Below are 22029 nucleotides of genomic sequence, written 5' to 3'. Positions count from 1 at the left end.
TTAATTTTTTAGTCATTTTACTTATTTCACAGATGAAGAACTGGCTGAAAACTTTTCTTCCAAAATCTATTCTAAAGTACTGGTTTTATGAGTATTTAAACTTGTTCTAGACAATTATAGAATAATAACACTTTAATGAAAAAAAGATCTTCAAAAAACATTTCATCTCATTCATAACCTGCTCCCTACCCACCACCCAACCCATATGTAAAACCTCTCAGAAAAATAAGATCTTATCCTACTTTAAGTGTGTCCTAAGATAAATTGCTTAGAATTTCTGGTGCTCCCTTCTGATAGCTCTTTCTTTTTATTATTATTATATCAAAATTTTTCCCTGCCCCCACCACCTCCCCCTTGGCAACCCACAGCTTGTTCTCTGTATTTGTGGGTCTGTTTCTGTTTCTGTTTTGTTTTGTTGAGACTTTCTGATGGATCTTGACCCTCCCTGTCACAGCATTACTCTATGATAAGTTAAACTGAGTTGCTCATACTACGATTTTATTTGTCTCTTGAGAGGCAGGGTAGCCTAGTGGTTAAGACATGTGGCTTCTGAAGTCAGACTTCCTGTCTGTCTCTTGGAAAGTTATTTATTCACTCTCCATCTCAGATTCCTTGTCTATAAAGTGGGAATAATAATAGTAGTTATTTCACATGATATTGTCAAGGATTTGATGAAATCATATATGTTATTTAGAACAGTGTCTGAAACACAATCGATGATATATGTGTCACCATTATTATTTCTTCTTATTTTTCTTTGAATGGAAATTGATGATAGATTGATAATAGTTTCTTCAAATAGAGATTTGTAACAAAACAAAACAGAAAAAGACCCATAGATACAGAGAACAAACTGAGGATTGCTGAATGCACGTGTGTATGCACATGCCCCAACTAATAACCGTACCTGGAGGTTCTCATCGAATGAATCTCTCTTTCTGGACTGAATAATCCCAGCGCCTTTATGCTATATATGTTTTTATGAGACTAACTTTACATTCTTTTAAAAATTCTTCCTGTGGCCCTTCCTGTCAGTGAAGTGAAGAGGGTATTTTTGGTATTTTGCTATTGCAACAAGGATCTCTGAACAAGGCCTCTAAAAGTCCCATCTATTTAACACAATTTTTTAGAGCCATTCTCCATGCAAGTCACAACAGGCACATACTGTTGCATAAGACAGGCGAGAGCCTTGCCTTCATGGGGTGTACAAATTCTTACTTGCAGAAACACTCTGTTTACCATTAACCAAGTCACTTACCACTCTTTCGAATTCTCTCCTCCAATAGGTCAGTATGTCCAGCTGGGAGTTTCTTATTGAAAATCTCAGCTGAACTGAGGAACATGGCTTCAACTGCAGACCCTTTCAGCAAAGCAATCTGATCTTCATGGTCCAATGTCTGAAATCCTGAATGAAGATGATAATCAAATCAGCATTAAGGAGTTGTAAATGCTGTGTAATAATATTTCCTCATCATTATCACCCCCATTGATAAAAAAAATTTCATAAAGTGATTTTGCAATTGTTTTAAGATTGGGTAGTTGAGACAATAGGTATCTATTGTTCTCTCCCAAATAGAAGCTGACTTTTTATCTTCATTGAGTAGGATTTGATAAACAAGTTGGGCAAAAGAAGATGTCAAACCCACACCGAATGTACATATTATGGTAGGGACAGACTGGCACAGAGGAAGCAGCCCTCATAAATTAGAAGCAACCAGATACTTTTTTGAGCCATTATTTTAGTCATATCTGGTGTCGCAGGTTATCTCTGCAGGATGGAAGTATTCACAAACCAGAAAAATCTATACATGTGTCCAGAGGTTTAAAGTAATATTTGGCCACCTCGAAAATATTTATTCAATTTGGAGAATGGGTAGCATTAAAAAAAATAACTCCAATCAAGGTCATGTTGAGGTATCTTCTCTGAGCTCAACACTGCACCATGCAGGGTGGGGGAAATCAAAGAAATATTGGGGGTGGGGGAGAGGAAATCGACAATCTAAAGGAACATTAACCACCTGGAAAATCCAAAGTTCTTATCCAGGTCTATATGCTATAGTGTTCAGCAGCCTCTGTGACCTCATTCCCTTTTTTTCTTCCTCTTCACTCATTGTACTGGAGCTGCAATGACCCCTGGATGTGTTGTGAACACACAAGCCTGTTTTTGTCTCAGAGGTGAATGCTCTTCCCCAGTTGTCTCCATAGCTTTCTGCTTTAAGGTGACCCTACCTAAACAGTACTCCCTTGCACTCACTAGGCCTTACCTGCTTTATTTTTATTCACAGAAATTACCACTACCTGACAAGATATTATAGAACTATTTGCTTGATTACTTGTTAACTGTCTGCCACCTCTACTGGAGTGGAAACTTCTTGGGGGCAGACTTTGCCTGTTTTGTTCACTTTCGTATCCCCAGTGCCAGGCACATAGTTGGTATCCAAGAATTACTTCTTGAAAAATTAAATGACTGAAGGAATGAATGAGAAACAAACACGAGCTCGCGTGTACATATGCGTGCACACACCCCATGAATAGAGATAAAATAATGCCTCCAGGGTCTAAATAGCTTAAGGAAGTATTAAATAACAATGGGAGTTAAGAGGAGAGAGCAATGCTAAGGATCAAGAAGTAACGTCGCCATTTTGAAGAATCTAAGCACTCCTCTGAGGGCAAGAAACAGGCCAGGTCTCCAGCACCCTGGACAGGGCCCAGCACAGGTTAAGCTCAAATGAGCCTCAGAATAGAATGATTCGACACTGCCCTTCACAAAACACTCTTTCATTATTGGTATTACATCACTGTTATTACTCTTTATAATAATGTCACTTCTATAATTATTATTAATTTTTTTATCTTAAGGGTTTTTTGCTTTTTTTTTCCCTTCTGTATTTTTTTCCCTCTGCTTTACTCATTAAATACACATTAATTGCACTCTTTCCCTCCCTCAGAAACCAGGATCAGGCACTGGGAATGAAGAAGTGTGTAAGATATTCCCATTGCTTTTAGATAAGCTATCTTCATATGAGTGAGATTTTTTTTTGGCTTTAATTATTTCTTGGTTCAAGACCAAGTGACCATTTGAGTAGAAAAATCTTTTTTTCATAAACAACAAAAAACATCATATTTCTCCCTTTTCAATGTATTCTACAATTTTTACTCCTGTGTAATCTTGTTTTTTGATCGAGATTCCCTTAAGCTTAATTAGCATATGGCAAATTAGGTTCCTCTTTTATTGTTAAAAAAATGAAAGAATATTAGGTTCCTTTTTTATTGTTAAAAAATGAAAGAATATTAATTCTTTCAATGATAATGAGAACTTTCTCCCCACATTTTATGTTTTATGTAGGATTATATCTATCCATGACACATTTAATAAAATAATAGCATAATGTTTGCAAAAGAAGGCAAATTAACCTGTTTAATTGAAATCATATGTCAGAAGTTACCTTCTTTGATTTAATATTACAATGTTATGCTGCTATGCAAGGTATTTATTATACTCTTCTAGACCATGAGATACTAATGTACTAATATATTTTTAAAACAATGAAAAAACTTAAACCTCTTGGCTTAAATTACTTTAAAATTGTGTCTGAAAGAATTCAGGCCTGGGATATAAGAATCTTGCATTCCAGTTTCCATACTGGCACCATCAAATGACTGTGGATAAATCCCCTCACCCCATACATGATGAACAGTAGTTCATCAAATCTTACCAATTTTTGAATCTCTCTTTGTTTCCTGTTCTCTTTCACAGTGCTATTGTTTTATTTCAAGCCTTCTTGCCTGGACTGGTGAAGTAACATTGCAACTCATTTTCCTTGCCTCTAGTCCCTCCCTATTCAAATTGATCTTATACGAACCTAATAAAGCCATCTCTCTATAACATAAATCACTTCCCTGTACCCCCCCCCCAAAAAAAAGCCACCCAAAACTCTTTGCCATCCAGGGGACAAGAATTAAATTCCTTAGTTAGGCCTATGCAGTCTGATATCAGCTTGCCTTATGTCTAACCAAGGAGCCACAGACATTATGCTATAGTCACACTGAATTTTCTCTCCCATCTCTAATCATTCTATTCTTGTTCATGCCTCATTATATTTTCAAAAGCAGATTTCTTAACTTGCAATGTCCCCTTTCTTCCATGCTACCTGAAATGCTCCTTTTTCTTTTAGACACAAGTCAAATATTATTTTTTTTCAGAAGCCTCCCTGTCTTTCTCAGATACAATTAGGAATTACTTCCTCTCTGTTTAAAGAGAACTTTGTATATACTTTTTATTGTAGCTTCTAATAACTTTCCTTGAAGGTAATAGCTAGGTACTTAAAATAGAGTAAGTATCAACAAATATTTATTATTAAATAAATGGATGAATGACAGCTTTACAAAGTTTCAATGTCATAATCTATTAGTTTGGAAGAATTATTATGTGATTTTAAATATCCCATCTTGCTCTAACATTTCACGTCTATAGTAGACACATTAAATCGGATGTGAGATAATTCCCATTTTGCAATGAAACAGAACTGCTTCTCTTAATATCACAAGAATATTGCACAATCTATCAGAGAAGAAAGCACATGTAACAATACCTGGCAGTTTTTTTGTGAATTCTACAAGAATCTGTACATGACTGGTAGCCATTTCTGTTAAAAGGAGAAAATTTTTTTCTGCACTGAATTCTTCTTTTAACTAAGTTTTAAGAAAAAAAAGCAAATAATTAATAAGTAGATAAAAGTATAAAGTCATATAAAATCATTAGAATAAAGAACAAGATTAAGACAATAACATTTAAAAACCCAACTAATATTTTTCAAATCCTTGGGGAGCAATTACTTTTACTGAGACAGACACGAGACTTCTTACTCATTAGTCATTTAGTGCTACTAAAAGTTGAAATGTGTAACTAAAATTCTCAGCTCTAACAATTTCAAAGTAACAGACATATATAAATTTCACCTCCAAGGTAGTAAAAACTCTAGAAAATTTTAGCTTTAAACCCATGTATTTTCATATGTTGTACATACAATTTTATTCATTATTTCCTGAGGCATCCTCTGTTTGCTATATGAATCCATAATATAATGTAGAAGATTCTGTTGATCTGGGGTGAGTTCAGTTTTCTCCTACACTGGCAAAAAAATAAAAGGTGTTAGGGAGGGTGGTTATGTCATTTTTTTCATACATATATGCATTTATCTGGAGTAAATTAATATCATTAATTGTTGGGGGAAAACCATAAATATGGCAGGAATTATACATTGTGTTTTAATGCATAATCACTTTCTCTGGGTCCTTAAGCAAGCCATATCATATTTCACTAAATTTGTCCCAAGTTACTCATTGTCTTATCTGTAAAATAGGGAAGACGAAATATTTCTTTCATGTATTTCTTGGGAATAAATAATAGTCTGAATATGAAGCCTATTGAGCCTATTCGCAGAGTTCAGTGGAAGTTTAGGGTTTAGTCATAACTACAGAAAAGTTGCCATATATAAAATGGGGACTCCATTTAATGGTATTCATATAGAGCAAGGGCTGACAAACTGTAGCCTATGAAACAAATCCACTTGGTTTTATAAGTCTATTGGAACACAACCACACTCATTTGTTTATGTATTATCTATGCTGCTTTTGCACTAAAGTGGCAGAGTTGAGTAGTTTTGATGGAGACCAATTAGTCAAAGTCTAAAATATCTGGCCTTTTACAGAAAAAAAAAATAGCTGACCCCCAAAGTAGAATCATCAATCTGGACCATTTAGAAACTAAACACCTCTTTCCTCTTTACTAGCATCTTCTGAAAACTGTGAATAATTGTGCCAACTTTTTGCTTCTTTACACCACAGTGTTAAAAGATGAAGCACTAAGGGGAAATAGTACTTTTACATAAATTATTTTTTTTCTGAAATAAATACAAAATAGCATATTTGGAAGATTGAATGTGGATGAAGTTTCCTTTGTCAGTAGTACAATAAATATTGAAAAAGGTGTGGCTTGAATGATCATGAATTAGGGGTTTTTTAACTAATGGCAAATTAAAATTTCTCCAAATGTCCTGTGCATTATCACAATGTGTTTAGCTAATCATCCAAGATGCTGTTTCTTTTATTGTGTCCCAAGTTGCTCAAAAGATTTCGTGAGTAATTTGTGACTTCAGTGGGAAGGGCTTCTCTCTGTTGGTCCACAAGTGTGCATTCACTGTTTAACTTGTTGATAAGGAATAACTCACAAGCCTCTGTAGAGTCCACATCCGTCTGAGTTTGAGCCTCCTTTCTCAATGACAGGAAAAATCGGTCATAACTCTCACTTTGAAAAGACCATTTCATACACTGAATTATCTCTATTGGTAACCTCTAGATAATAGGAGTGGAATGAAGCCAGGGAAAAGGAGAACTCTCACTTCTTTTTACTTTATACACCGCTATTATTTGAATTTTTACACCGAAATATGTATTCTTCTCTCAGTTAAAAATAAAAGAAGTCCATTTAATATACAACTGAAATGAAATTCTATGCATAGCTGTGGCTCTGATTTGAAAGCCTCTCAGCCAGATCACTACATGCCTAGAAGCCCAGCCTTTGCTGGCACTGGCAGACCCCACTGCTTGTCATTACCCTGCACGACTTAGTAGTTGAGGTCACTTGTCGCAAGTCACGTCCTTCACTGTCTTCATTAATGGTGTGATCTGCATGCTGCTTCACGTTTTTTCTCAGTCGTTTAGATTTACACTGAATTTCAGTTAACAAGCCTGAAAAAATAAACATAGAGACTTAGCCAATCACAGAAAGTACTGCTGGGTGTGCGGTCACAAGGCAGCTGACTCATACGATCTCCTGTGCCGTTTGCCACGGAGCCAATTCCAGCCCTTATGATGTTTTAAGATTTGACCTTGAATAAGAAATTTACCCTCTATGAGTCTTAGTTTCTTCATTTCTAAAACAGGAATAATGTCTACCTTGAAGAGCTTTGTGTAGATTAAATGTAATCGTGTCATTTTTAAAAATGAGCTTTATAAAAAGGATTTATAATGCCAAATGTTATACAAAGGTAAAGTATAATGATCAATAAAATGGTGAAAGACACTCTCCCTATTGTCTAGAGGACCTTGAAAGCTAGTCTTTCAAGATTAAGTATTAATATTATTTTTCACTCAAGTTTACATTTAAGAAGCATATTCAATTTTACATTAAATACATAATAAATAAATGTGTTTAGTAAAACAAATGTCAAAATCCTTCAGGAAAAAATTTAAAATCCAGTTAATTTTCAAAACTGTATAAATTATTGAGAACATACTTAAAGATGAAAATAACTCAAGGGGACTTTGAAATTTTCTTTTGAAAAATCATACAATGTCATCATTAATTTACACTTAAAGAGAACTATAAAAAATAATTTAGAACAACTATCCATATTTCCATTTAACTTCATTCTCTCAATGTTGATGAAACTAAACTTCAGGAATTCCTTAATCCAAGGAATTTAGTTTAAAGGCTCATATGAAAGCTTTGCATCTGTCAGCGGATGAGTGTCCTAATATTATAGGCTCTTGTAGGTGGGATCATGAAAAATGTCTTCAGTGCTTCAGTTGGAACGAGTTCATATTTAAGTGATGAGCAACATGAACCACCCAGTATCAAAGTAAGTGTTTCCACTGCAAGATTAGATTCCCCCAGCAGGCCCTATTGCAGTCTCTTGTTTCATCTATGCTAAGAGAAGATTGTGATCAGCCACTATAAAATTTTCATCCACCCAGAGCTGGATTATTTACACTGGTCTATTCCCCGCCCCCGTCTCCTGCATGCATTATTTCTCTGGGTCCATCCCAGTTGTCTGTATAGTTTGGGAACAATAGAACTGGAGTCACCTTCCAAAGGCTTTTATTTCATGTGGCATTCTCTCCCTGAATGTTATCATCTCCATGGTGACATTTGTTTGTCTATTTGTCTTTTGAGGAGGAACAGGACATATCTCAAAATCTAAGTGGTCTGAAGAATTCGCAGAATGAAAAATTAATATGTTATATACTAGCATGCATTCCAAATTTTGATGAAGATTAAGGATCCTCACAAAACCAGCAGTTAATACAGTGCCTTTTTTTTTTTTTTTATCAGATCGAAGGACCAAATGATATTAAAACTCAGGGTAGTTAATTTCCTGTGTAAACCTATACAAATTGGTTCAGAGCTGCACTAAGGGGAAGGATTCTTATAAAATGACTTGTTTAAAACTCTATTTAGACAAGTCAGAGACAGTTATACCTTATAGAGCATTCTTAATTTTTCCCACAACTGTAAATTTTATGCTAATTAAACAATAAATAAAAAGATCAAATCAAATTGGGAGGACACTCTCAGTCTGCCATTCTTTGTAGCTTATTAAAACATGTTATTTTAGCTGTAAATTTGTGTCACTTCCCGCCACGTACAATTTATTGCAACAGTGAATAACAAAACACAGCCATTTCTTTTAGGTAAGGAAAATGCTCTTGAGCTGACAGTTTGCACAATTTCAGTGGCTCATTACCCTTTTCAAGAATTTAGATGGCATAGTACATCCCTTCGTTCATATGTGTGAAGTACCGTTCTTACTCGATAAGTTACCTGACATCTGCCTCCTTAAGAGATTTTTAGTGGAATTCAATTGCTTGATGCGAATACCTGTATACATACATTCAGCCAACATTCCCATCTCTTTGCATTTCCTTAGTCGACACTCTTGGCACTTTCTTCGCATGTACATATCCATCACACAGTTGCCCCCATTTTTACACTTGTACACGGCATTTTTGGTAATGCTTCTCCTGAAGAAACCTGTGGAAGAAATGGCAAAAAGTAACAAGGCTCCTAACATCATCTGCTCAGAAAAACTCATTAGGATCGAGATGCCCAAGCATTTTCTCATGAATCCCTGGAGAGCACCCAGGCAATCCTTAAGAGTACTGTTGGCAAAGGTACTTTCAACTGCAATATGTCATCCAGAAAGCTGCTGTTTTATTTAACTCTCAAAAAAATAAAAAAGACGCGTTGAATTGTCACCTCTCTTAGGAAGAATCTTAGTTGTTTTAAAATAGATTGTTTTTATTATATCTTCATTGGGGGACAATTATGTGCTGGTGTGCTTTAGGTACTGGTCACACAAAGGCAAATGAGGGATCCCTGCCTGCCCAGTGTCTACAGGTTGATTGAGGGCAAACCCAGGCAAACAACCAAACGAGTGAAATGCAGCTCTCCTGGCTGTGGCTGGGGCAAAGGAGGCAGGGAGAACGGTCAGTTCCGAAGGAGAAGGTCAAACTCAGAAGCGAGTGTTAAGCTAAATCTTGGAAAACGAGTTGCTGTTTACTAGGCCGACAGGGAGAGGTCACATTCAAGGTTTCATTTCGGTACTTAATACGCCCAGCTTGGTGTAATAATAAAAATGCCAACCTTGATTTAAAAGCAAACATCTCCCCTGAGAAGGTGTAGCCCCAGCTGCAGCCACCTTCAGTTAAGCTGTCTAGAGTTGGGGAGCGGACATGACCGGCTGCCTTTCTGCTTTTCCTTTTCTCCACTTTTTACTTCTGCTTTTTCTCTTCCATCTGGCTAACCATACTTCCTGACACTCTCAGAGCCGAGGCAGAGTGGCGAATAAGGAGAGGTGAGGGAGGACGGGACAGAAAGTGCTGATGGCCTGTATTGTTAGAAGCTGGCTTATGCCCAGCAAGCTTCTAAAGCCGGCTTTCTTTTTTGGGTTGGGTTCTTAGAGAATTCCTCCTAGTACTGGGATACTTTCTTCTGCAATTTCTTGATGTGGGGAACTAAATCTCTATTCCAGCCCACAGCTCGTATCTCCTTCAGTATCTAGGAATTTGGCAATTCATCTCTATCTTCTTGATGCCAAAGTTCCTCCACGTGACCCTCTTACTGTGGACTTAAGATGACCCTATGCCGGCTTTCTCTGGTCCCACAAACTCTGTGGGGCAGAGAAATCTCTCCCACTTATCCATAAGCAATCAGCCACCCTTCCTTGTGCCCTTCCAACTTCTCAGGTGAAATTCAGGTGACAGTCTCCAGTCTCCCTCGGCTGCAGGGGATACGTGTCAATCTCTTCAAGCAATCCTGTTGAAGGCCCTTTCAATGGGCCTCAGGCAGCAGGATTTCCTTAACATATATGTTTTACCTGAGGAAAGGGAGACACCTTTTCATAATTCTCACAGAAGTACCACACTAAAAGTTCCAGTGGTGGCCTCCAGGGGTAGACACTCGCATCCCACACTCACCCCTTTGCAGTGGGGTCGTAGAGTTTATAGCACACTAGTCACATACACCAACATCCTTGCGGCAAGACTGCTCTATAATTTCCAACTCCTTCCCACTTCATCCCCTCAAAGTAGGTGAGGTATTTAATTGGATCTTGACTACCCACTGCAAGATGGGCTCACTTTGGAATGTAGTATCTAGTATCTTCGGCCAAAACTGAGACAGCAGGAATCCTTCCTATTTTAACAGCCTGTTGGAATAATATTTAATATGTATTAAGCACTCATTAGCTGATGTTGTAACCACTTCATCTGCATTTAATTATTTAATCTTCATATCAACTCTATGATAAAGATAATATTATATGTCCTCATATTACAGATGAAGAAAAGGAGGCACAGAGAGGCTAATTACACTGGCCATGGTCACAGTTAATGAGTAGACTAAGAAGATTCAAACCCAGGTAGTCACCAAAGCCCATACTCTTAAGCAATACATTTACTCTAATTGTCCCTCTTGGGTTACAAGAGAATAAAATAACTTAATATTAAGTACCTACTATCTGAAAGCTGCATTCTCTGACCTGGAAGAAACTAAGATGAGTAAGACATTACTTGTCCTTGGAGCTTCCAACTTAGTGAGGAGACAGAGCAGTAAACTTTCAGCATAATACAATGTAGAGCAATAGGATAGTGAATTAAATAATAACTTTTTGGAATGTAGAAGAAACACGATCATTTCAGGGCCATACTATATGCCTGCAAAGGTTGTATAGAATTTAAGGGGTGTGAGAGACAGCAATTCCACTGCGGACATAAATATGCATATTTGTTATGACAATCTTTCCAGCAGAAGTCAGTAAAAGATTATTATAGTAGACTAAGTATAATACGGCAATTTCGCAACAGTTAGAAGTCGAGTGTCTTAAGGAAAAGGCAGTATATGGCATGGGGATCACCTTTATTAATTCCGAGTTAGGGGAATCAGGGAAGAATTCATGAGGGAATTGGAGCTAGATCTGGAGAATAAGTAGGATTTTGAAACATGGACTGTGGAGAAGGAAGGATGTTCTGGCAAATGAGCAAAGGAAGGGTGTTACAGTAATTTCAAGATAATCCATCTTGATAGGAGGTTCGAATATGGACCTGGCTTAGTGGGAGATGGGCGTAGGCATGCAGTGGGGCAGAATGTGGTTAAATGCCCATGAATGCAAAGTAAAGGTGTTGAGTTTTTTATAGAACGAGAAAAACCATTACCAGGTTTTGTGTTTTGGCAGGGGAGGGTATGACCTAATCTACCTGTTAGTAAGAATCCTTGGAACAAGGTGAAGAAAAGTGGAACAGGGAGACTGGAGCCTGGAATCAGGAGACCAGTCAAGAAGTGATCGACACCTGGACTTGTTGCGAGGCGGTGAGGATAGGGGGGAGAAACGGAGAAACATTCAGGAATCAATAACTACATCTGAAAGCAGAGGCTGAAGGAAAAGCTAGGGATCTCTAGGTTAAAAACATGAGATTTGTTTGTGAATTTGTCACTTGGCATAACTTGCACTCGGAAAGATCTTACTGTTTTCCTTCATTTACATTCAAGCACAGAAAGTCTAAAACACAGACTGTGCTTCAGGATTGAAGTTGGTATTGGGAGTGCAAATACCAAAATATGTATTTTAAAAGATACTATAGACACACACAAAAAAAAAAACACACACACAAAATTCCTGGTACCAACTCATTGAGTCAATCTATCTACGAATCTTCAGCCCACCCCAGGAGCAATTCCATTTAAAAACCATCAACTATGAATAGCTCGGTAGTTAACAGAATGTCAACTATAACTGAAAAAAAAAAATAGTTAACAGAAATAAAACTCCTTATTCCAAGATGAGTCAAAGGAACATAGTCAAAGGAACATGCATAGAAATTTCTGTAGGTTTTTTTTTTTTTTCCACTCTGGTATTAACTGAGAAAGAAATCATTATCATCTCAATAGCTGAATTAATTAGCTTTCACTCTGAGGGGGCAACACAATATAATCATTATATCACTTAAACACGGGTACATATACTGTGTTTATACTTATGCAAATCTATCCATACACATAACTGTGCCTCTATCTTGTGAATATTCAACAATGCCCATATCAGAAAAGTCATTTGAAAATGAATGGAAAGAAAATTCACTGCGGAACAGAAGCTACCTGGCAACAAAAAAAAAATGAGAAGACAGGCCGGCATCGCCGCCTGAGGAACGTGTAGCACGAAGAGGATTCCTGAGGCAGCGGAAGCACAGCTACAGGATAATAAAATGGATTCCTCAAATATGCAGAATATTGCACACCCTGCTTTTCTGCTTCTTTCTATACATGAAACCCTATACCACGTCCTACTCTCAACTCATACACAGACGTGTGCATATGCACACACATATACAGACATAAATGTGCATGCACAGCATACGCCAGACTCCAGGAACTGACAGTAGGCTACCCATTACCTTGAAATCAATAAAATGTTGGTAGCTTAAGATTTCAAGGGCCCCCATGCTTTTAAACAGCGACACACACTCGCAGGGCTGAGCAACTAATGATCTTCACATCCAATATGACCCAAATGGAGTTAGCTTTTAGTTCTGTTTCAAATGTCAGAAATAAGAGAGGTATTGGCACTAATAATCCCATGGACATTAAAAGGAAAACAAAGGATTATTATAAACAACTCTACGCCTTCTCTGTCTTCTGTGTTTGTGGAGAGGGGAGGTGGTTCTGTAGAGATAAACAGAGTATTCAAATGACCAAAAAACAAAATGTGAAATACAAAAAGCACAAACTCAATTGGTTATCAGCAGTTGCCTCTGGAGAGAAAGACTTGAGGTGCAGAGGGTGGGAACAGGGGCCTTTCCCAATTGTATGCCCTTTTAACAAGTTGACTTTTGAGTCAGGTGTACTCATTGCTTTGGCAAAATGTGTCCTAAGTGATAAAGTCATCAAAAGGTGCTGAAAGTAAAAGTCCACTGATGCCCTCACCCCTACTGTACCATTTGAGATGATGAAGGGAGAGGTAACAGTGCTCTCCATGAGCTTGGCTTTGCACATTGTTAAGAGCCATTGAAACTCTCAGGTAGGTAAACTCCCAGGAAATGGAGGCTTAATTAATTAATCACTAGAAAGAGAGATAGTTTTGAAGACAGTATATTATCCAAATTATTAGGCTGGATGAACAGAAGAACGATGATGATAAATTAATAAGAATTAATCAACAAAATAACAATAGCTAATGATTGTGGGCACTCAAGTGTGTCTGGTACACAGATAGATATTTTTAAAACAATGTTTCATTTTTCCCTCACAAAAACCAATTGGTAACAGTCATAATAGCAGACATTTATTGAGAGTTTACTATTGGCAAGTGCCATTTTAATTGCTTTACACACATTACCTTATTTAATCCTCTTGACAATCCCTAGATACTCATCTCAAAGGGTTGTCCTGAAGATTAAATGTTAGTACATCTCAAGCCTTCAGATAAAGCCTTCACATAATAATCACTTGATAGATGTTCGTTCTCTCTCTCATCTATTTATCCATCTATCTATCATATATGTATCTATCTATATCTATCTATATCAAATCTATGTACCTATCATCTATCTAACCTATTTTTCTTTGTCATTATCATCTTCATCATCACCATCATCGTCTCACCTCCCTCATCACCTTTATTGTTATCTTCATTTTGCAGGTGAGGAGTCTGAAGCCCAGACGTGTTAAATAACCTAGAACGGCTGGGAAGAAAATCAGTGGGGTTGGAATCGAAGATGACTGCCTTCAGAGTCCTACTGTTTCCATGACTTGTTTTCTTTTTTAAAAAATTTGAATTAGTTTCAAGTATAGAGTACATTGGTTAGACATCTATATAGTTCATAAAACGATCCTTCCCCAATTGCTCCCACCCTCCCCCTGACCCTCCGCCTAGCCAATGTATTCATTTTAATTGCATTCCTTATGCCGTGTTCCCCATCCCCATGTCCTTCCATTGGCTACTAATTTGTACTTCTTTAACCCTTCACCCCATTCTCCCAGCCCCTCAAACTTCCCTCCCCTCTGTCCACCAAATTGTCCACTACATTTGTGAGCTTGTTTTTGATTAGTTTGTTCTTTTTTTTCCTTAGATTCTGCATATAAGTGAAATCATATAGTGTTTATCTTTTTCAGTCTGACTTAAATACCTTCTAGGTCCATTAAAGCAATATTTTTCCATCTCCTTCCTTTTAGTCTGTGTCTTTTAATCTGAAGTGAGTCTCTTATAGACAACATGTAGGGATCTTGTTTTCCTTTCATTCAACCACTCTTTTAGTTGGAGCACTTAATTCTTTTCCATTTGAGGTACTAATTGATAGGAATGAATAGCTGTTCAACATCTTGATTTTCTTCAGTTACACCAATCAGATGGATATTTGGACCCTTAACAGTACACCATATGCTCCTTAAATTATTTTTATAGTCTTGGCATCTTATCTCTTGCCATTTTGATTGAGTGTCCTTGGCTTTCCCATCCTCTAGATAGGGTATTTGATCCTTTTCTTTATTCATTCTGTTTATTCCTTTGTTTATTCCATACCTCTCATCTCAGATAATGTGTTCTTCATTTCAGACTGGTTCCCTTTTATAATTTCCATTTCCGTTTTTTATGCTTTTTATCTCTTAAAGTTCTCACTGAATTTATCTACACTTTCCAAAAGTTCATTGAGCATCTTTATAAGCAGTGTTTTGAACTCTGTATCTGTTAGATTACTTGACAACATTATAACTGGATCTCTGTTCTGTTCTCTCATATGGTTTCTGTTTCTTTGTCTTCCCATTTTGGCTGCCTTTTTGTGTCTGTTTCTACGCACTAAGCAAAGCTCCTAAGTCTCCCAATCTTATTAGTATGCATTTGTGAAGTAGGTGTCCAGTGGTGCAGTCCTGAGAGGGGTTCAGCTGCAGGCCAAACTTAGCCCAAGCCTCTACCTCTCTGAGGCCACCTATTAAGATTGAGCAAGCAATCCACAGATGCTGTGCTTATAGTTACCTCAAAAGGCCACACCACAAACTGAGGCCAGCTGCCTCCGGGGTGAGTCTAGGCGCTGCTCAGCAAGGAGCACCTGACTTGCTGAGGATATACCTATGGCTTGGGTGTGGCTGCGAGTTTAGGGAGGTGGGGTTTCAGGGAATCCTCTGGGCAGAGCAACCTCTGTTATCCAGTTTGATGATGTCATAGCTATTGTGGTGCTGTGTCTGTGCACTTGGAGGGGGTAGGGCTTAAAAGGGAACAATGGATACCGCCAGCACTTCTGTACTGAGTAAGTCTTGCCTAAACTCTCACACCAACAATATCTCCCTGTAAGTCCCTTGTGCCCCCTGCATGCAGCCAATTGGGCACTGGTGCTCAGAGCAAGCAGATCTGTCACCGCGAAAATCCACTCACAGACGCAGCCCCTTTAAGAGGCGTCTGCTGCTGCCACAGCTCCGTCTCACTTAGCGGCTCCAACTGGCAGCCCCGCGTCCTCGCCCCGTCCTACCTTCTGCCATTGCAGGGTGATTTCTTGGATTTCTACCTAGCTGTATGGCTTGTTCATCAAGATCCCATGCTATTTTTCCTTGCTGCTGCTCCCTGTTTCCATCACAACTTTGATTTGGTCCCCAGAGGGATGAACAGAGCCTCTATTGTCTACTCCGTATTGGTTCTTCCCCTGTTCCCATGATTTTTATAACACACTACAAAAGCTTTCCAGTGCACTGAAACAGTTTAAACTGCTCCCTTTGCATCATACTCTAAGATAATTTAACCTATAGAGATCATTAAGACCATTATTAAATTTTATAAAATCATGTGTCAAAATCAAACAATTTTAGGAAGTTTGTGAGTCACTGCACCTTAGCCCGGACCATAAACGAAGGACCCATTGAAAACACTGTTTGATACACTAGAAAAGTTTCAATAATTCTGTACTATTTTCTAAAATTTCAGAACTAATTAAAATGCTGGTTCACTATCTTCTATAAAAAATGTTCAAAACAACAATAGGTCACCCATTTCATCATAAAATGTTTTTTTTTAGAATTCTACCATTCTCTTACTGAAAGGTGTAGATTCTCCTGGCCTGGATAAGAATGTGACTGACACTGACCTATTCAGAAATGCGACCATTTGAAATTTCCAGTCAGATGCAGATAAGTTTTGTTAGTTGAGGTTTGAAGTTTGAATCAAAATTCATTCAGACGTCAGCGCATTTCCATATGCTCCACTGATAACTGAGGGGGAAAGGAAGCTCTTGATTTAATCTAATGAGCAAATGGCAGTCATTGTCACTTTGCATTATGCTTGTGTTCTGCAGTGATTTTAAAAAATCAAAATTTCTCTCATCAATACCATAAATGTCTACAAGAAATAAAATAGAAAAGCCATTTCTAATAGAGACCAATGAAAACCAGAAGTTTAACCATAATCTTTGTTTTAAGTTAAAAAAATTGTGTGTGTGTGTGTGTGTGTGTGCGCGCGCGCGTGCATGTGCATGCATCATAGGTCTGACAAACTTGCAGTGAATCCTAAAGCAAGAGAGCTGCCAGGATCTTTATATATAAAAATCTAATTTAATCTTCAGTAATACCCTGTGAAAGGGATATTATCCTTATTTTGTAGATTGGAGGATCAGAGAAGTTCAATATTTTGCAATCTAAAAATTGGCTAGCTAGACATCCACTGTACTTCCCTTTGGTGTGCATCCTCTACTATGAAGACCAGGAAGTTGAACCCAATCTTTCCCAGACTCTCTTGCAGCTAACATTGCGGATGTAATTTTAAGCTCTGCCAAACAGATACCTTTGTAAAACATTTGGAATGTAGAAATGAAGCAAGAGCTGTACTTCTGCTGCTTCTGTTCTTGATGCTGGCAAGAGGATTGTGGTGTTTTGCTGTGGCAGCATCTTGGTTTCCAGTTGTTAGCTTCGAGGGCATCGAGAGGCAAGACACAGGACATTCATTATTTGTATGTACAAAGTTAGCAGGCGAGCCATGACTCTGGAGCCAGTAATTGTGGTGAAGGCAGCTTTCTGATTCTTAGATGGCAGCTAAGGTGGCACTTCTTGGAGCCAACAGTTCTTGTGGTAGCTTTCTGATTCCCCATCTTCTTGAATATCAACTTGTCCTGGTAGCTGTTCTGCAGGGTGGCTCTACGCATCCTCCTCGAGGCTCAGCATAGAACTTGCTCCTTTACCCTCCCAGCACCCCGAATGGCATAGGAGCAGATGAAATGGCTGCACGGTTTTTCTGGCCAGCCAGGCATCCCAGCACACCATTGGGGAAGCATCAGGAACCCACCCGCCCGAGCTTCCAGGAAGGAAGTGGGCCAGACAGGAAGTAGGAGTGTGCCAAGAACCCCAGGATGGAGCCTCAGAGACCTTTCCCATTAGTGACCGAAAACCAGCTAGAACAACCCCCAACAGATGTTGGACTGAGAACAAGAGCCCCACTCCCAGTGCCCAGTCCCTCCACAAGGCACATAATCCTGAAACCTAGACGAAACCCCAGAAAAAAGGTTGCTTGTTGTGCAGTTTTGTTGGGGAGGAGAGTAGAATAATTCTGAATTGATTGAAATAAAGTTTCCACCAAGGCTTGAAGTTGAATCAAATCCCCTTACACAGAATAAGTTTTTATTTCTCATGCATGGGCCCAGTGTACATTACACAGCTTCCAGTTAATTTTGACTCTCAAGTATCTAAAACAAGGGTCAGAAAACTATAGCTGGGCCATTGGGCCAAATTCAGCTACTTACTTTTTTTTTTTTTTTTTAATTTTCCTGCCTATTTTTGAGGCTAAGTAAAGCCATAGCCATGCCCCTTCTTTGCATGGCTGTGCTGCCAAGTCATATAATTGCAAGAGACCACTACTGTGCAAAGCCTAAAATATTTATCTGTCTCTTTAGAGGGAAAAAAGTTGCCAGCTCCTGGTGCAGAACATGGGCTCTGTTTGGCTCCATCTCATCCCCTCCCTTGCACTCTGGGCCCTTTCTGCCACGATGCGGGCAAAGTCTTAAATCAAAATCAATGAAAAAGTTCTGCCTATCTCGCTCTTAAAAACATCTACTTTTGGAGCCAGCTTTTCTTTCCTGAACTCCCCCAGACATCGGCTCCCTTTGGACCATTTTTCTGTCCCCTTATCTCCTGTGACCTTGCACTTCCCTAGTAGCCTCCTACCTCTGATTTCTGTTTTATATCCTTTACAGCCCTCCTTTTCCCTGCCTGCCTTTAAAGTCGGTGTCTTTTAGAGTCATCTGTGGCGCACTGGTCTCATTTCACCCTGCCAAGCCCCCCGAATTCTTCCCAGGAGGCCCAGGTTTCACTACAGCCTTCATAGCTAAGGAGATGAGCCTATCCAGGTTACTGGCTGTAGGGGTTTATTCCCTTGGTTTGCACAAACCAATACGTCAACATCTCAATGAGCAATCGATTGTCTTCGTTTGGCTACCAAATTAGTCAATATTAGCCTTGAGTAAATAGCTTAAAGAGTAGAATGATCACTTAGTGGTAAGCTAGTGGTTAATAATAGAGACTCTGGAGCTAGGTTTATAAGCTGTAGATTTGAAGCTCTACCCCTTATTAGCTGTGAAGCCTTGAGTAAGATGATTAATCTCTTATGCTTCATTTTTTTCATCTATAAAATGGGATAAGGTATGAGAATTAATAAGTTTACTACTGAAGTGGAGTAAATACATCATATAAGCTATTAGCACTGGCCTCCAATCTCAGCTTCCGTTTAAAACAATATTCTTATTTCTCAGCTTTAAAGTAAGCACGGTAACACCCACGGCCAAAGTTTCTGTAGAACCTGAGAAAATGTAACTCTGGATGTCATTGGCACCAAAATTTGTAGGTTTAAAAGTATTAATGGGACTCTTCTTTTGAATCAGATTTTCAGAATAAACCATGCACGTTCCTTTTTATTTCTCTCCAAGCAGGAAACATGACTTAGATTAGACACAATTTGTGTGTTTCTAGTCTAGGCTTCTAGTCTACATTTTTATCTACTGAACTTTGCTTTTGACGACCTAATGGAAAACAGCCTCCCAACCCTTGAGAATTTCACAGTCACAATGCACAACCAAGCTGCTTAGCCAGATGAGTCGCCTCCAGTGCCGTCTAGACATGATTTACACCAGTAGTTCTCAAACTTTTGCAAGGAGCGCTTGCTAAATCACAGGTTCTTGGGACCCAAACTCATACATTCTGATTCAGTAGGTCTAGGGTAAGGGTCCTTAAATTTGCATTTCCTGCAACTCCCCAAGAGAAGCTAAACTGATACTTCTGGACCAGGGACCACACCTGAAGTAGCACTGGCCTACACAGATAACTTAGAGAAGCTTTTGGAAATAAGTCAGTATAAAATAGAATAATTCTTGCCAAACAACTGATAATGAGTTGGGCATCAACATTTATCAAGACAAACGGAAGATAGTCACACTGCCACAAAACTCTATGTTAAGAGATTCTATGACCATAACATTAATGATAGGCAACTATTGCGTTTTGACTATGTACCAGATTCTTTCTAAGTCCTTCGCACGTATTAAATTTATTTTTATATTTTTTTTTATTTTATGGACGTATTTAAAAATTAATAATAGCATTCTCTGGATCATCTCTGTGACCATTGTATACTGCCATTCAAACTAAATGCCCTCGGTTTTGTTTGTTTCCATGATCTCATTAACAGAAGCAGTACAATTTATTTGTCAAAGCTATGAAAAAGTGGCAGAGATAAACTTAATATGCATAAGATTTACTCAGTTCGGGGATGGCCAAATGGAGCTAGGTGAAAGAAAGTTTAGATGAACAAATTGCTTGATCAGAAAAAAACAGTGGAGAACTGAGGCTTCATACAACATGAGGTATAGGCATACCAAACCCCAAAGAAACTATGCCTTAGACACATTTTGAGCAACAAAACCACATAATCTAAAGTCTATTATTTTGTCGGTTTTACATATTTGTTTGTATTTAATTTTATAAACTCATTTTTCTTTTGTTGATGTATTATTACACTGTACGCTTGAAACATCTAATTGTATTAACTGATGTCACCCCAATAAATTTTACTTAAAAAAAAATAGTGTAAGAATTTAATAAAAGCAGTCTGAATCAACATTAGAAACATGGCCCACTTTGAGAAAGCTCCGTATATAACTTAAGTTTGAGAACCTCTATGTTATAATAGTATTTTAACTGAATAGTCTTTACCAGTGGCTCCTAATGGGGAAATTTTGCTCCACAGGGGACAATTAGCAATGTCTGCTGCAATGTTTGGTTGTCACAACTAGAGGGCTGGTTATGGCATTTAGTTAAGTAGAAGCCAGGGATGCTGCTAAACAACTCACAATGTATGTAAGACATGCCCCTATAACAAAGTTATCTGGCCCCAAATGTCAATAGCATTGTGTTTCAGAAACCTGGGTCTAACTTTCTCTTTCATCTAATCACAGCAACAGAAGGGGCAAGGTGAACTATAGATATTTGTTTACTTGTAAAATTTACAAACTAGGTCAAAAAACAAGACAAAAAGACTTGAAATAATTAAAAAATTATAAACTGTGGATTCAGAGTAACAGCCAGTTTTTGACTAGAGCTACTAGAAAGCTCTTTTTCTTTTATGTAGATCAGCAGTTTACTTTTCAAAACTCCATGTAGAATTTTATTTTTTATTTTAATCCAACTTTCAAGCTGGTCATTTTTAAACTGTTTTGTTTTTCTAACCAATTAACAATCCCTCTCTGCTTTATCTGAACCCTTTTCTTAATTGTCACATAAGCAGATTTCCACCTCCATAACTCTGCCTCAAGAAAAAATTATCACCAAATATGGAAGTTGAAGTATAATATTTACTTTTATCATTTGGAGGTATGAAAGAATTAAATATTGTAAAAGATTGTGAATATGTTTTTACAAAGTAGAGTTATATATACCAACTACCAATGATGAACATGGATTTTCATTATGCCATTCAAAAAACATTCATTCTATAATTACTATGTTCCAGGCACTGTGTGGGATTCTATGGGGGAGCCATAGAGCTAAAAAAAAGACATAATCTATTCCCTCAAAGAATTTATAAGTTATTTTTTTTACCTGTAAAAATTTGACTCTCCACAAAAAGAATAAGGATATTGTGTAGGCCATAAATGAGCTCTTTTAAATTTTCTTTCTAGATCTGTTTTAATTTTTAAATTTTGAGCATAAACACTACTTAAGTTTTAAAAAATCTAATGAAATTGCACCAAGTTTCTAAGAGGTGACTAGTGTAGTTTTACATAATCTGATCATTTGCACTTACAAAGGTTTGAAACATCCTCGAGCCATTCTTATGTGACTGTTTATTTTTATGGCAATCTTTGGCATCTGGAAACCCGAATTTGGCATACCATTCAACGGATTCTGCCCAAGGGCAGTTCTTATTCAGCCGTAGAAGTTAGCAGAGTGCCTAACACACACGGTAGGCATTCCATAAATATTTGTTGAATGAAGAAATACAAAGATAAATAGGTTAACCTACTAGTCCACTCCATCATTTTTTTTTTGAAATTTTATGAACTTATTATCTGTGCCTCTACTGGGAAAGTAATCATATAGGACTTTATATGAAGTCATTGTCATATTTCATGTGTTGTATTTTATCCATTCTAAATGGATTGCAATTTCATTGTTCTCACACAGCATCTCTCATAGATCCATGTTCTCATTAAATGAAATATTTGTTGAATATA

The 22029-nt window shown here is 37.8% G+C and overlaps 1 protein-coding gene across 9 annotated transcripts in view; it reads right to left on the bottom strand.

The window, feature by feature from the left end:
• NR1H4 (nuclear receptor subfamily 1 group H member 4) overlaps positions 1–22029 on the bottom strand; it is a 62834-nt gene that overhangs the window by 12676 nt on the left and 28129 nt on the right. For 6 of the 9 annotated variants that reach the window (XM_016120289.2, XM_016120269.2, XM_016120280.2 and 3 more), the window contains 5 exons: positions 8663–8815; positions 6617–6750; positions 5028–5126; positions 4593–4692; positions 1259–1405 (listed from right to left, as the gene is read on the bottom strand). In XM_016120289.2, coding sequence (XP_015975775.1) covers positions 1259–1405; positions 4593–4692; positions 5028–5126; positions 6617–6750; positions 8663–8815 — 633 coding nt within the window. The remainder of the gene's footprint in view (positions 1–1258; positions 1406–4592; positions 4693–5027; positions 5127–6616; positions 6751–8662; positions 8816–22029) is intronic. The other 3 variants (XM_016120309.2, XM_016120320.2, XM_016120260.2) reach the window with 1 other exon arrangement.

The sequence above is a fragment of the Rousettus aegyptiacus genome, unplaced genomic scaffold, assembly GCF_014176215.1.
Source record: "Rousettus aegyptiacus isolate mRouAeg1 unplaced genomic scaffold, mRouAeg1.p scaffold_m13_p_2, whole genome shotgun sequence".
Taxonomy (NCBI): domain Eukaryota; kingdom Metazoa; phylum Chordata; class Mammalia; order Chiroptera; family Pteropodidae; genus Rousettus; species Rousettus aegyptiacus.
This window is presented reverse-complemented; position numbering and strand designations above follow the sequence as displayed.